Genomic DNA, 16,857 nt, shown 5'->3' on the forward strand with positions numbered 1-16,857 from the left:
GACTAGTTGGCCCTGTTGACTGGATGGTTGATATGGGTTAGGTTGGTACCAACAGTACAGGGTTTCAATCCCACCCCCTTTCTGACAGGGGTGGTTCAAGACCTGTCTTCTTACCCTAAGGACCATCTTCAAACTCCCCATCAGTGAGCCCATTAAGCACCACATCCTGGACTCCAGTGCGTCCTTAATTGCTAGGGTTCTTGATGTAACAACAATGACTTGTTTTTCACAATGCATCTTCAAATCAGTAACTCTCCTGTAAAGTCCCATATAAGCTGATATAAGCAAAACTTGGTCCAAGATTTTAAGCAGCATTTGCTAATGGGAGTGTGCTGAATCCCAGTGATATGCAGGGGTTTAGAACTGGAAGGATCGAGAAATCTCTGTGACTTATAGGAACACTGAACAGAGTAGGGATAGCAAGGGGTGAAACTATGGAACGATCTGAGGACAATCAAGACATCACTCAAACAGCAGTAGGTCTGGGCCAGTGGACTGAAAAGAACTGAGAGAGGAGACAGCGGTGAGGTAACAGACCCCGTAATCCAGAGGTCCAAGCTAACAACCGTAAAGCTATCGCTGAAAGTCATAAAAATACATCAGGTCAACTGATATGCTTGAGGGAAGGATATGTGCCACCCTTACGTGATGTGAGTTCAGACCCAGTGCAATGTGCTTGACTTTCAATCATCCATTGCAATGGCTGAACAAGTCAATCAGTTTGAGGATAATTATGGATGAGCAACAAATGCTGGCCTTGCCTGCAACAACATCCAACTCAGTGACCATGCCCACATCCAACGAAAAGAATTAGATACCAAGGGAGAAGGGGTGGGTATCATGGACAAGGTGAGCTCAGGGAAGGTGTAAGAATAGACAGGAGAGATCCTAGAGAAAAATACTAGCTTAGACCATGGCAGGAGAGAATTTTGGGGGATGCATGACTCAGAGGAATAGGGGAAGGGATGCAAGCAGCTGATTGGATGGTCTTGGTCTTCAAGGCAAAGCAAAAATTAACTCCTCCTCAAACTGGTTGCGATGACTAAATGGTAAAGGCAGAAGAAAAAGTGTGCAAGTTAAACAACATGTCACTGAGAATAGATGCAGAGAGTGAACTGTTCTATTTCAGTATGGTCCCAGGAACACTGTGCAGAAACCAACCGTGTTTAATATATACCAGCCAGATGTGGGAGTGGATACCTAAGGCAGGCTGTCATTCAAACTTGCCTTGCTTAGACGCAAGGGAGCAGAGGGAACAATGAGAGAGTAAAGATGTGAATGGCTAAAACAGGATGAGGCACAAAATATGTTTGTTATGATATGATATGATAAAATATGATATTATCAGTATCCATAGATATTCAGTGAGTGGTAGACTGAAGGTAGATAGTTGAGATTTGGTAAGTGCATTGGGATTAACGATTCTTTTTCCACTAATGGCTGACAATAGAATGAAGTAGAATTGCAGGAAGGAGGGCATGGATGGACAGCAAGATACAGAAATACCCAGAAGTGGCCTGAGCATATCTGTGAGTGACATGATGGAACTGATCAATACTGTATGTGGTTCTAAGGTTGTTAGATCTTAAATCTATAGAACTTTGAATGTGCTAAACTTGTCCATTGTTAATATGGTAGAACTGTACACTGTTAACCTGGATGCAGTGAACATGGAGAACATGCTTCCACTTGTAGGAAAGATTAGGATCAGAGGACACAGCCTCAGACTGAAGGGACGACTTTTTAGAACTGAGATGAGGAAGAATTTCTTCAGTCAAAGGGCTGTGAAATTTATTGCCACAGAAGGCTGCGGAGGCTAAGATATTGAGTGTAGGTAAGCCAGATAAGTTTTTGATTAGAAAGGGGATCAAAGGTTATGAGGAAAAGCCAGGACAAGGTGTTTAAGAAACATATCAGCCGTGATCAAATGGTGTAAGAGACTCAAAGGGCCAACTTACCGAATTCTGCTACTACATCTTATGGTTTTATGGTTACTCTGGTAAACCTGGTCATAGTTTACAATGTAGAACTGTAGAATTAATAAATCTGGTAAACGCATTCATTGTTTGTACTGCAGAAATGCACATTATTAATCTGTTAAAACTAGTCATGGTTTACACTGTAGACCTGTATATTAATAAATCTGGTAAAGCTTTTCATTCCTTATACTGTAGAACTGTGCATTATTAATCTGGATTGAGTGGGCTTGGAGAATATGTTTCTACTTAGAGGACTGTTTACACTTTAGAACTGTGCATTATTGACCTAGAAAACCCAGTTCTTGTTTACTCTGTAACACTTCACATTAATAATTTGGTAAACCTGTATTTTATTAACACAGTAGAGATATGTTATTAATCTGGTATACATGGTCATGGCTTACTCCATCAAACTGCACATTAACAATCTGCTAAACTTGTTCATTATTTATTCTGCATAACGAAATGTCACTAATATGCTAAACCTAGTCAGTGTTCATACTGTAGAACCCTACGTAATTAATCTGTTAAACCTGGTCATTGTTTGCACTTTAGAACTGTACATTATTTACAATGTGAAGCTCAAAGTGGAATTGAGTAATCCAAAGAAAGTAGTAAGGAGAGTTAGCGAAGAGACCTTCTCTGATAAAGACTCCGGGTCTTAAGAAGGAGAATTCAGTGATGTCACACAAACATATTGAAAAGGTATTATCAAAGGGAAGAGGGTAACAGGAAGAGCAAGTGTGTCAGAAGGGAAGAGTAGTGGAAAATGACAGTGATAATGAGAGTGTGGTCGACGGAGAGTCAGAATCTTGTAGAACCATAAATCTTTGATTTGTAGAACAACCAATCCTTAATCGGGATAACTATAATTGTTTTGTCCCAGAAATTTGTAAATTATTAATTCTCAATTCTTTAGTTCTGTTAGTACTTAACCTTTCAGAACAGCCCTTCTGAAGGGTCTAGAACCATTGCAAACTGTCAGCCACCACCCTGTAGAACTGTCAGTCTGTGACCATATAAAACTGTGTGTTGCCTCCTTGCAGACCTGATACCTTTGAACCTGTAGGATCGTCAATATTTAACTGAGCTGCATATCCCAATGTTATAAAACTGGTAGTCTGTGACCCTATCAAACTGTCAATCCTTCATGTACAGAATGTAGATTTTTAAGCTTGTATGGTTGTCAATGGAGATGGTCTTGAGATGCACTTGACAACCTTCCTAACTCTGAGCCAGATGATCTTGGTTCAAATTTCACTTCAGGATTTGATGGCCATGGATATCATATTCACAATGTGTCCAAACAGGTTGATTATCAACCTACAAATACCCCCAACATACACACGCCAATCATTGAGTCATACATCATAGAAACAGGCCCTTCAGTCCAACCGGTCCAGGCCAAACAAAATCAAACCATTCATGTTTAACCCTTTACAGTCATGAACCTCTAATCCCGTGAAACATCCAATTCAAACCTTTACGAACTGTCAAAATTTGAAATTGGGCTAATCCTCAACTGCAGAGAACCATTAATCCTCATCTCGAACAATGACCCCTTTGAGTAGTCCTTTCTCAATTCTGTAGCAATAGCTAAATTTAACCCTGATTTAACCATCTATTTTAATAGTAAACCTGTAGCACTATCAATTGTTAAGCTGCAGGGCTAAGATTCTTTAACATGCTGGAATAGTACAACCGATTTATGTCGACCTTCCTGTCTTTAATTGGATTCAAATGGAAATCTAAACTCTGAAGAACTGTCAATTCTTAATGTTGTACAGCTACCCACTTTTAATCTTGAACCACTGGCTGTTATAAAACTGAGGGATTCGTCACCCTTTACAAGTTGGGCTTTGGAGTACAGTTACTGCACTGTTTTTAATATCACTGCAAGCTATCTTCTTGTTGATAATGTCTGGACAGATACACTACCTTTGTCTTCTCAGTCTGACAGCACCAGAGTTACACCATTCACTGTGAATCTGCACTGCCACTATCGGGAGAAAGCTCGTACCTACGTACACAGCAAGCTCGCTAGTTCACCAGCTAAAACCAAACAGTTCAGCTGGCTGTCCAAATGGCAGCGGACAAGTAATTGTTCCGTGAGAATGGGCCCAGGTATTCCAAATATTTTGCAAGAGTTTAGCCTCCTGTTGGTCAGAAGGACGGTCAATGACACCAGCATCGCTGACTTTCGAAAAGCAGCCTAGCGCTTATCGTTGATCAGAAACTGAACTGAACTATTCTTACTAATACAATGGCTACAACAGCTGGTTTGAGGAATCCTGCAGCAGGTAACTCACCTCCTGTCTATCATCTACAAGGCACATGTCAGGAGTGCGATGGAATACTCCCACTTGCCTGGATGTATGTAGCCCAAACAGCACTCAAGAAGTTTGACACCATCCAGGATAAAGCAGCCTGCTTGACTGGCACCATGTCCAAAGCATCCACTCCCTCCATCACCAACGGTCAGTAGCAGCAGTGTGCACCACTTACAAGGTACACTGCAGAAATTCACCAACAATCCTCTCACACCACTTCTACCTAGAAGGCTAAGAGCAGCAGATACATGGAACAGCACCATTTGCAAATTCTCCTCCAAGTCACTCACCACCCTGATATACAACTCCGTTCCTTGACTGTCGCTGGATTGAAATCCTGAAATTTCCTCCCTAATAGCATTGTGGGTTTACCTAAAGCACATGAACTACAGCAGTTCCGCAAGACAGCTCTAAACCACCTTCTCAAGGGTAACTAAGGACAGACATAATCATAAAAGAAAGCTTGCACTTTATAGCACCTCGCAGGACAACCCAGAGTTCTTTACAGGCAGTAAAGTGCTTTTTAACATATAAACTCCCACTGCAATTTTGCTCTCAACAGGCTCTCACATATTGCAAGTCATCATATCTGGATAATCTGTTTCAGTAGAGTGATAAATATTGACCGGGATGCTAGGTGGACTAGACTGACTTCATCCAAATGCACGATAATGCTTTTCAATTCTACCTACGGGGTCAGATGGGACCCTTGGTTTAACAATCCATTTGAAAGATTATACCTCCAATAGTACATCACTCTCTTGGAATTGCACTGGGCTGTCGACCAGGAGTGTGTGTTCAAGTCCCTGGAGGGGGACTCAACCATTTCCTTCTGATTGAGCAGTGAGTGCACTACCTATCGACTCGCTGCTGACACCCTGACCCACAGCACACTAGTAGGTCAATCTGACACACCGCTTGGGCTGGCCACTGCACAAGCCTGTCCAATGGGCATTTAATAAAGAGTGACTGATGAATCTCTTTTACATCAAGGTTTGGTCAGCAAAGATTATCTGCAGTTCCCCCAAACCCGTGTGCATCGCTCGCTGAGAACAAAGCTCTGCCCATAGGCAGATGCACAGCACACAGTATAAATCTGGCGTTACCAGCTCGCAACACCTATTAACTCGAACTGATTGAACAAAATACAAGAATTTTACATTTAAATGTAGCAAAGGATGCTAAAAGTATTTTGATTGATTGATTGATTCATTCATTCATTCATTCGTCAGTCAGCGTGCTCCGTCAACCGGTTCATCTATTCAGTCAGTTGGCCAATTCATGGTCATTCAGTCAGCCAGTCATCTGCTTAGTTAATTCATACAGTCAGTAATTAACGTGCCCTCTGCCTGAAGACAGGTACACACAACATTGTAAGCTGATGCTTCACCCTGAACTGTTTCCTTCACTGTTTTTGTCCACGGGGGGTTTACTATGTTGCACTCACGAGAGTGGGAGTGAGTTTAAGCCTATGTCAGCCAGAACAGGAACTGATGTGCTTGGGCTAGCTAAGCTAACCATCACTTCTAGCTTAAAGACCGCCATGTGCCTACATTAGGCCATAAGACAACGGAGCAGAAATTAGGTCATGCGGCCCATCGAGCCTGCACCGCCATTCGATCATGGCTGATACGGCGGTCATCGAAAGGTGACACGGAGACGTGACAGCCCGAAGTCAAAAGCCGAACCAAACCAGAGCAGAACACACCAAATCACGGGTGCGGATCCTTACCATGACTCTAATGATCCGATCGATCGTCCTGGCCGGCACCGCGCTGTCGGTCGAAGTCGCCGTGTATTTGTTCCGGTACAGCTCGTGCGGGAAGTTGGCGATGGTCTTGAGACCCTGCTCGTATTGCTCGGACTGCGCGTGCTGGAGGTCGTCGGTTGACACGGCGAACACCTTGATGCCGGCGTCGCGCGCCCTCTCCGCCATGAGCTGGATGCCGCCGCATGGGTTGCCTGTCACGTGGCCGTCCGTGATGACGATGGCGAAGCGGTTGCGCGACTCGAGGCTGGACTGCTGCTTGACGTTGTTGGTCATCTCGTGCAGGGCGCAGTCGGTGAAGGTGCCGCGGCCGATGTAGTCCACCCGGTCCAGCGCGGCCAGGAATTCGTCCTTGCTCGAGGTGATCCGGCTGAACTCCTCCACCCGATCGGAGAAGTGCAACCCGCCGAACTCCCAGGCGATTTTCACCCGGTTCTTGAACGCACCGTTCACCATGTTGTTGACGAAGTCCTTGGTGAAGGCTTTGATGTTGTCCACCAGGTTGCCCTGGATACGGGTCTGCAGTGCCACGCTCTCCGAGGTGTCAAGGACAAAGTACACGCTCACCGGACATTCCTGCTTCCCTGAAAGACCACCGGATGAATTTGATAATTAAACAAAAAAAACACACACACACGAAAGGAAGGACAAAAGTTCGGACAGAAATATTTCTCTACACAAGACCAAAACGGAGCGAGCAGTGAGAATTTGGGATGCACCGCCTCCCAAGGGAGTGCGGAAGAGTCAGATTGAGCCATACTTTTTTTCAGAAGGCAATCGGAAGGGGATTTGCGGGAATAATACAAACTGAGCTGCTGCTCAAGGTAGGCTTTTATATTTATACATAACAAGGCCGTCGCTGGGTGGAGCTGGTGGAAGGAAGAGGTCGTGTAATAAAGCCTTGAGGAGTCTCGCGTACAGAAATGTACCTTTCGGTCCAACCTGTCCATGCCACCCATCATCCCAGACTAATCTAGCCCCACCTGCCTGAGCTCTGTCCATATCCCTCCAAACATCTCTTACTCATTCCATTATCTAAATGTCTTTTAAACATTGACAACAGTACCCGCATCCACCATTCCCTCTTGGGTTGAGTCATTAAAACTGTAATGGTGAATGACAACCCTCGCCAGAGGTGATCCAATTTCTAAAGGTCTGCCCACCCCCCCCAACTATAAACGCTTCCAGGAAGAAGATCAGGAGTCAGGGGAAGCTATTTGGGGTTGCACATAATGGCCAACAAAAGCACCACATTGTGGGCTGGAGGAGAACAGGCTATGCAGAGGTCAGAGTTCACTCGTGTTTTTGGGCTTTGGAGCATCCTAAAATGACAAATGAATACAAATGCCCATCATGTCTGTGCCTACTGTCTCAAGCTCTTCTTATCCCACTCTTCTGCCTTCTATTAATTGAAAGCTCCCTTTTGACCAGGCGCTGAATACTCAATGACACCGGAATGGCTAGCCATTCTTGACTTATGACCTAAAATTTCAAATCCACTTTCTTGTCTCGTAAAAAGGCACTGGAGTAGATTATCCTGATGCAAAACCTTAATTTGCCCCACCATTATAGAAACTGTCCAATTTTCAATACTCATTTGATTCATAGAAGTGAAACCTGACTGTTTCTCATATGGGAGCAGCCATTTCATTCCATTACTGTAGGTCCGGAGTCACATGTAGGCCAGACCAGGTAAAGATGCACGATTTCCTTCTCTGGAAGACGCTGTCCAATGAGCTGGGTTTGTTATGACAAACAATGATTGTTGTCATGATCACCATCATTAAGACTAGCTTAATATTCCTGCTTTTGTTAAGTTTTCAATGGCCGATGGCGTAGTGGTAAATTAGTAACCCAGTTACTAAATTAGTAACCCAGAACCTCATGAAAACATGAGTTCAATTTCCATCAATGACAGATGATGACATTTGAATTCAGTAAACAAAATCTGGAATGAAAATAGTTTAGTCTAATTGCAACCATTGCCAGTTGTTGTTAAAATCCATCTGGTTTGCCATTGCATGTTAGGAAAGGAAATCTGCTCCCCTTACTTAGTCCGGCCTACATGTGACTCCAGATCGGCAGCAGTGTGACTAATTCTTACCTGGCCTCTAGACAGCACTAAGGATGAACAATAAATGATGGCCCAGCAAGTAATGCCCATATTGTGTGAATGATTTTCTTTAAATTATGTAGTTGGATTGAACCCATGTCTCTAGGACATTAGCCTGGATCTTTGGATTACTAATCCACAGTTTTAACCACAACATCATGATCCTCCTTAATTACACCCCTCACCTGCCTGTAATCAAATTCAAAACGATCAGTGGTAAGTGTCAGACATCAGGGGCTTCTCTTATCCTACCTGTACACCCCTCCGGACTAGGAGTAGGATCGATTGGCCTGAAATTGTCGAGCTGACTTCTCACTGGGTCAACGAATCCCCAGATGGTCAGCAGCAATGTGAGAAATGCTGGGTGCATTTTTCCTTTTGCAGCTCAGCAGCAACACCCTGTGAAGACAGCAGAAGAAATCAGAAATTCAGAATGTAGAACCGTAGTACAGGCTGACTGGTTAAAAAGGCAACACCAAAAGAGGTAGAAGATTTCTCACAGTGAGTGTTTAGCTTCTGCAGTGGGCTTCCTGAGATTTCGATGGAGGCAATTTTAATCAAAACCTTCAAAGGAATTAGATTTTACCTGAAAACAAATAAAATGCAGGGGTACAGAGAGAATGGCACACAGTGAATTGGTCTTTCCGAGAGACAGTGCAGTGGCGATGGGCTGAATGGGGCTCCTTCTGTGCTGCACTGATTTTGAGATTCTAGGGTAAGTCTAACATGATATGGTAATGAGACAGTATACACCAACACAGGAAGTGATGTAATATCACTTGGTTTTGCTCTGTCTTGCAGCTTCATGGCAAGATGAAGCCATAGGAAGGCGTTTCTGAAGTAAATTTTCCTTACCGTGGTCGACTCTGGAAATAGTCTTTAGCAGCACAGCAAGACCAAGAACATTACTGGATCCAATCATGTGCTTTAAAATACAACAATTCTTTCAATATGTAAAAAGGAAGAGAGAGGTCAAAGTAAACATAGTCTTCTTAGAAAGCAAATCTGGGAAGTCTGTTTTGGGGAACAAGGAAATGACAGAGGAGTTAAACAAAGATTTTGCATCAGTCTTTATGGTGGAAGATATGCCAAACATCTCATTAATAGTAAAGGAGATAGAGGATGAATTAAGTATCGTCAGCTAATGGGGCTAAAGACAGCTATGTCCCTGGCCCCGACGGCTCACATCCTAGGATCCTAAAAGACATAGCTACAGTGATTGTGAATGCAGTAGTAGTGATTTTCCAAAAATCCCTGCGTTCTGGTGATGTACCAGAGGATTGGAAAACTGTTGACGTGACATCCCTATTCAAAAAGAGGAAGGCAGCAAAAAGCAGGTAACTAGAGGTCAATTAGCCTGCCATCTATTGAAGGAAAAGTACTGGAATTGATTATTAAGGAAGTAATTGCAGAACATTCGGAAAATCATAATCTAATCGAACAAAGTCCGCATGGCCTCATGAAAGGCAAATCATGCCTGACTAATTTATTAGAATTTTTTTTGGATGATGTCTCAGTTAGAGGGCAACTGGTAAATGTGTTGTATTTTGACTTCAAGAAAGCATGTGACAAAGTAAATTACGAAAGGTTAAGTCATAAGACAGGAGCCCTTAGTGTTAGAGAAAGTACATCGGCATGGGTAGAGAATCGGCCAAAAGAGTGGAACTAGAGAGTGGGCAAAGAGGTTCTTTTCCAGGTTAGTGACTTGTAACTAGAGGTTCCACAGTAACCAGTGCTGGGGCTGCAACTGTTTATAATAAATATTAATGATCTGGAGGAAGTGAATGTGCTGCAGCCAGATTTGCTGATGACACTGAAATTGGTGAAAAGGAAGGTTGAGAGGCATACAAACAATAGAGAGATATTGACAAGTTGAGTAAGTGGACAAAAAGTTGTCAAATAGAATATCTTAAAGCTATTCATTCTGGAAGGGAGAACAAAGAAACAGAATATTATTTAAATGGAGAGAAACTGCAAAAAGCTACAACATGAAGGGATTGGCTGTACTTGTGAATGAAACACAGAAAGCTAGTACATAAGTACACCAGGTAATCTGGAAGGCTAAAGGAATGTCAAATCTTACTCAAGGGGCCTGGAGTCTTAAGAGTAGGGGAGTCGTACTGCGACTGTACAAGGTGCTGGCGAGACCATGTTCTGGAGTACTGTGAGCAGTTTTGGTCCACCTATTTCGGAAAAAAAGTATTTCCCTGAAGGCAGTTCAGAGAAGGTTCACTAGATGCTCCCTGGTTGGGAAGGAATGTGTTATCAACAAAGGTTGAAAAAGATGGGATTATCCCCACTGGAATTTAGAAAAATTGAAACATAGAAACATAGAAGATTCTTAAGGGGTTTGACAGAGTAAAATGAGGGGTGAGTGGGCACAGACAGGGCTTTGTAAGTGCTAGCATTGAAGCTTTTTGGAGAGTTAGAGATAGAATTGGAATCTGGGAGTAAGTGACTACTGATGGAGAGGAGACTTGAAAGATTAGAATCAATCACAAGGGAGAATTTCTTAACAAATTTTAAGTCAAAATATGCACATCTTTTTCAATGACACTGGATATCTTTAATGGGAACACATATGATTTGATGCCTTGCATATTTGTAACATTGTTGAGTCATGTGAGGCCATTACTTTTCACAGATTAGCGAATGAAGAATTGTTTTGACACAGCACAATGCCTGTCAACTATTAACATGTTGCCTACTTAGCAAAGAATGTAGTCAGGGCAAAATTGTGGTTTCTTTCCATTCTCACTTTGGCATAAGTCTAAGCAAGACAATAACTGCTCTCTAGAATTTAAAGAGAGGTCCCATTGCTGTGTTTTATGACAGGAACCACCATTTAGTCCACGACGCAGGAACTGCTGTATATAAAAAAAACTTTATTTGCAAATCTGCAACAACACCTCATCATAGACTTCAGCCACTTCCAAAGCAGGCACAGCAAGGGATGCATCAAGAGTGGGAATCTGGAGAATTTTCTCTTGAAGCACCAGTCAAAATCAATGAAGGCCAGGCTTACCCAGCATGCAGCACTGCATCGAAAGCCCTCTATTTTAATCACTGTCAGGTTCCTCTCCATAGCCTCCTTTGCTTTCTGTCATTCTGGAAATGGCAGCAACTACCATGAGTATCAGTGGAGGCTATTACTCATTCCCCGCACCCTGCAGAAGATGGGATCTGGAAAACTGCAGCACAGAGGAAGAAAATGTCCTGCAGCTTTTCTCAACTGTATCAGATATGAAACCACTAAAAACACAATTTCAACACCAGTCTTAATTGTAATTTTGTGATAAATGTGGATATCTGTGCACTGAGACCAGAATAATGTCGATATGTAGAAGTTATTACTGAGATATACCCATTTGTTTCAGCTGGAGTTCCATAGTAGAAGTTTCACCTGCTCTTCAGTCTTGTACACAAGTCCTTATGCTGAATAAGCACTTATATAGTGCTTCTAACATGGCACTTCGCAGGATTGTTATCAAGCAGCAACTGACAGCAAGAGACAAAGTAGACATTAATCAGATGACCAAATGTTTGGACAAAGACGTCACTTTCAAGGAGTGTCTTCGAGGAGGACAAAGGGATTATTGAGACAGAATTGCACAGCTTCAAGCCGAGCCTGCTGAAGGCATGGCTGTCAGTGATACAGTGAAGAAAACTGGAGTAATACAAGAAGCCAGTTATCGGAGGCGCGTGGAGGACATGACCGGGGTGGAGCATTGAGGGGGTTCACAGAAATAGGGAGACCACGGCGACAACTAAAAACGAGGATGAGAAAAGCTAAATCAATAAGGGACTGCAAGCACAGCACCAAAGGTGACTGAGAATTGGTGCCAGCTAGGGTAAAGGCAGTGGTGTTTTGATAGAGTGAGACCAGTCAGAAGAGTGCTGGAATAGCCAAGCTTAGGGGGATCAGAGGCAGTGATGAGCTGAAGCAGAGAGACTGTGTACTGAATTGAACCAAAACTTTGTTGCATTTTCTAGTCTGTGCCAGGCACACGTCTAACTGGCTAAGTCTAGATCCCAAGTCTATCCACTCTGTCCTAGACACTTCACAATCTGATTTCCAAGTTTTTGAGAAAGAGAGGGAAGAGAAAGAGATCAATTATGGGTCAGGTCACTATCTCCCACCTCCCATTGCCTAGGCTGTGATGAACAACTTTTCTTTTACCCTGTCCCTCTCCTCCATCCCTAGGGGAAGCCTGTTTTGCACACAGATCAACAACACCCATGAGTTGTACATTAGTTATGAGAAGTCACATCCAGCTGTCCTGTGCTCACTGACCAACATCAGCTCCTAATCCAGCATCACCTAAATGCTTAAATTGTCTATCCTCATCTTCAACTTCCTCCACAGCTTCCCCATTTCCATAACCAACTCCCACCTCACATTCGATCTCTATATTGCTGTTACTGGCCTCTTGCAAATCCCTGATTACCTTTGCCCCATTACCACCAGCCATTCCTCAGCTATCTGGATTCTAAAATCTGGAATTCTTTTTCCTAAACCTCTCTGGCTCACGTGCACTTTCTCTCTGTGCATCTCCAACTTTTGTTGGTCTTGCTGCACTGTGTCTATACAGAACAAGGTAGCCTTCTCCCCCTGTCAGTTGGGGTTTCAGCAGACAGGAGGACCCTGTGCAGAGACCTGCCCATCCTGTCTAGCCATTCCTCAAGGATCATCAAAAATAGACATATACAAACTTAGGAGCAGGAGTAGGCCATTCAACCCCTCAAGATTGCTCTAGATCACAGCTGATCATCGACCACATGTCACATTCCCATGAATCTTCTTTCTGGGCTCCAAGACGATGAGGCCATGACTCCCCAGAATTAGCCTGGGAGCTGGACCAAGAACACCATCACTTGGAGAAGGTATTTGATGATCCCAGACAAAACGGCACTCCATGTCAACAGACCCTACTTGCCTCCACACCTCTGGTCAACCAACTGTCAGGAAACGGGCTACAGTGAAGGATAGAAATAGATGTGAGAGAGTTTGTTCAAGTTAGGATGTGTGATCTATACTTTGTCTGTGTCCTTTATGCTAATTCCCATCAATCAATGTGACAGGGAGGTGTAAGACAGAGAGAAATGGGTGCTTGCCATTTCAAGGTTAATGTTGGATGCAGTCGAGCAATGAAGGAGCCTGTTTCTTGAGGCATGAAGAACTCCTCCAAGGGCTGGAGGAGGCTGTCAGAACTATCATTCGACCAACTCTTTGCAGACAGTTAGGAGGGCCCACACACAATGGATTCGTTTTCTGCCAGAAGTGAGACTCCATAGGAAACAGAGGTCAGAGGAGAGCGCGCGACTGTTTGAGCTCCAGTAAACTAAATCGTTGGAGGTCAAAATTCAACCCAATTTCTTCCATGTTTACAAAACCCTGGATCCTAGCAAAGACCTATCCATCTCACTTTTAACATTTTCAACTGACCCCAGCAGCTTTTTGAGGATAATTTTCAGATAACCACTACCCCTTACAGTTAAGACATTACTTCTAATATCACTCCTCACTAACCAAGCCCTGACTTCCGTGTAAAGCCTCTTGTTCTGGACTCTACCATCACAGGAAATACTTTGTCTGTCTAGTCTATTAAATCCTTTAATCATTTTAATTCCTTAATTGGCAATACTCAAGGGGGCACAAGTCTAATCTATGCAAGCAAAACTCATAACTTAACACTTTCAGCTCCAGAATCATACAAGAATCTGACTGTCTGGGCTTGATTAAGTCAATGACAACACAGGGACCCTATGACAAGAGCCCCCAAGTCAGCCTTGTGAATATATACAATGATCTTGCATCTGACCAACACAGGTTGTGGCAACATCCAGAAAGAATCTCAGCAACTTGAACTGCCCCCGGTTGGAAAGTGAATCTGAAGGCAAAGCAAGTAGATGTTGCTTTCACGCCCAGTAATGGAGCAAGGCAGCAAATAAAGTCCCATAGTGGGAGCCTACCACACAAGCCAGAAAGTGGAAAGGTGCCCGATGCCCAGATACTCGCCACTGGTGAGTCAGGTATCACTCAGCAGGTAGTGCGTTCACCTCTGAATCAGAATGTTATTGTCTCAAATCTAGGCTGATTGTCCCAGTTCTGCACTGGTCTGTGGTACTGTCCTTCAGATGAGATGATAAGCTGATGTCCTATCTCATATCTTTCATTCAAAGTAATAATTTCTTTGTCACGATTTGGGGGTGGGTGGTGGGGGTGAACCTTCTCTCAGAATGAAATTTATCACCAAAAATCGTTGGAAACAAATGACCTGTTTGTGGGATCTTGCATTATGCAAAACAGCAGCAGTATTTCAAATTATAACAATGACTGCATTTAAAAGTGCTTTGTTGTTTGAAAAGCACTTTGGGACATCACAAAATGATGATAGCGCACAATGTAAATGCAGTTTCTTGTTTTCTCCTCAGTGGGGCTAACCAGGTGATTTAAGGCAGCATACTCTGAACCCTGTGCAATGCTCGGGTAGTTCCAACAAAATAGGGTCCCACTAATGATTGTGGAGCCGCCCACTCCCATCCCTCTTCCCAGCTGGCTGCATGTTTGAAATAGCGCTACTTGGTGGCACATTGTCCACTGAAACCCACTATCAAGACTGGTCCAAGTCTGCTGGATGCCTGGACACTCAGAATGTAACTGGGCATTGGGGGATGGCATACTGTCCTGGCTCATCTGCCCCATGTGCCCTAGCACTGAAGACCTAAACTGCAGCAGCTGATTACAGATGACGAAAGCCACTCAAAGCTGGGGCAGGGAGGTGAGGGGTTCAATCACATTGATGTAGCATACCATCCATGCCAAACACACACACACACACAGTAACACAATGCCTGAGGAAGGGATCTTGCTATCCCCAACACACCCATCTGCCTCAAAGCTTAACTGTAATGATATAAAACAAAACTGTGGATGTTGAAAATCTGAAACGAAAACAGAAAGTGACCCCTTTTCAGAAGTGGACCTGAGATGTGAACTCTGCTTTCCGTCCACAGAAGTTGCCAGAACTGCTGAATTTCTCCAGCAATGTCTTTTTTTTTCAGATTTACAGCATCCTGCAGTTCTTTGGGTTTTTTTTGCTTCATGTTCATGTTCTGATAATTGACACCGTTTACAATGGCGTTCCCAAGAACACAACGCCTCAACAGAAGAGGCAGCTCTCATGTCCATAGTAATCTATTGATATATTTCAACAACCAATAGAATATTAAAGTGATTCCATATGTCAGCTAATAAGTGCAATTCTATGGTTATGGCATTCCTTAGAGCTGCGGTGCACAGTGAGGACACTAGAGGACGCTGATCTCTAGGAAATGTCCTTTCCAGAGCTTGGAGTATGATTTTAAAATAAACCACAAACACATATTCAAACAAAAAAATGTTTCGAAACTGCTCAGAAACGGAGCGATTTGTTCGACTCACAAACCTATCCCTGTCAGTATGGTATAAATGAAACACAATCAGATGTTTTGGGGAGAAAATAGTTTGAGAAGAAAGATGTACAAGTCTTAAGCCCCCAAACAACGCTCGCCAGAGATCCGGGAGGATTCACAATCTGACAAATTGCTTGACTTTCATTTTTGTATGCTACATTCTAAGGAACTATTTAAATAAGGGTTACAATTAATACCTTAAGTCTGCTGAGTGGACGGGGAACAAAATGGGCACTTTTCTGCGATTAACTTCAGCAGGACCCATGCAATTTGCATTCAACTCAACATTTTGCATTTAACCGCTCCAGTTACAGTACCGCTTTAAAAGGGGGGTTCTATTCCTTAACCTCTCCTGATCCCAATCCTTCTTAAGGGTTAACAGTGCTGATAACGTGTCATCGGTTAAAAAGACGTTAAGCCTTAAAACAAAATTACAAGGTTTAACTGAACAATTCCACAAGCAGTCAACATCTCAAAAATGTGTTAAAAAGATTTTGTCCCTAGCCACTTGTGTTCACAGTCTTAATTTATAAAGGTCAGTTTTAGAGAAAGATTCTTTAGCCCCGATTTTAGCTTCGATCGTAAACCAACAATGTATAAAACTTCCTTTTCCACTTTTGAAAAAAGACTACACTGCCTACAAACTGTGGTTACAGTCTTCTAAGAGTAAAGTTACTTTTATTCCGCAAAGTTTCGGAAATCGCTTAGAAGTTTTACTACCTGCCAATCTGGTCTGTATCTTCCTCGCTGGAAAGGCGATGAGATCTTCAAATAAAAAAACTAATGTTTCTTCAGAGATTGTCCTACCTTTTTACATCGTTCACCGACAGTTAGAATGAGAAATGGGGAATAGCAGGATTTTAGGAAGAATTTTTTCGCGAGGGAGCAAGAGTGCATGCAGGCTTACAGCTGCGCGACTCGAGACTGGGAGGACCTGAGAAAAATCAATCTCTGCTCAACTCGCTTACATAGAGGAGCTCAACGGTCCTGAACTGCCTTCCAAGATCCATTCTGGACACTCCTCTCGAACCCCCCTTCCAGGGTCCCTCTGCAACCACCACCCCTGGCTGGCAGATCCCTGCTCCGCACATCAGGCGGCGCTGTGTCTCCAGCCATTCACAACCAAGTCAGCCCTCACCGGAATTGGTTTCAACAAGCATCAGTTCTGACTGCTTCAGAGATGTCCTCGGGCTGAGATGATTAATATGTCCA

At 43.3% G+C, this 16,857-nt stretch overlaps 1 protein-coding gene across 3 annotated transcripts in view; it reads right to left on the minus strand.

Annotated features, from left to right (window-relative positions):
* col6a2 (collagen, type VI, alpha 2) overlaps positions 1 to 16,632 on the minus strand; it is a 71,929-nt gene extending 55,297 nt beyond the window's left edge. Inside the window, exons 1-3 of one of the 3 annotated variants that reach the window (XM_048534024.2) lie at positions 16,453 to 16,631; positions 8,443 to 8,589; positions 6,042 to 6,661 (exon numbers count right to left, since the gene is read on the minus strand). In XM_048534024.2, the coding sequence (XP_048389981.1) occupies positions 6,042 to 6,661; positions 8,443 to 8,560 (738 nt within the window). In that variant the 5' untranslated portion in view covers positions 8,561 to 8,589; positions 16,453 to 16,631. Of the gene's footprint in view, positions 1 to 6,041; positions 6,662 to 8,442; positions 8,590 to 16,365 lie in introns of all 3 variants that reach the window. The other 2 variants (XM_048534023.2, XM_048534026.2) reach the window with 2 other exon arrangements.
* Positions 16,633 to 16,857: the final 225 nt, after the last annotated feature.

Source organism: Stegostoma tigrinum, chromosome 7, assembly GCF_030684315.1.
Source record: "Stegostoma tigrinum isolate sSteTig4 chromosome 7, sSteTig4.hap1, whole genome shotgun sequence".
Classification (NCBI taxonomy): domain Eukaryota; kingdom Metazoa; phylum Chordata; class Chondrichthyes; order Orectolobiformes; family Stegostomatidae; genus Stegostoma; species Stegostoma tigrinum.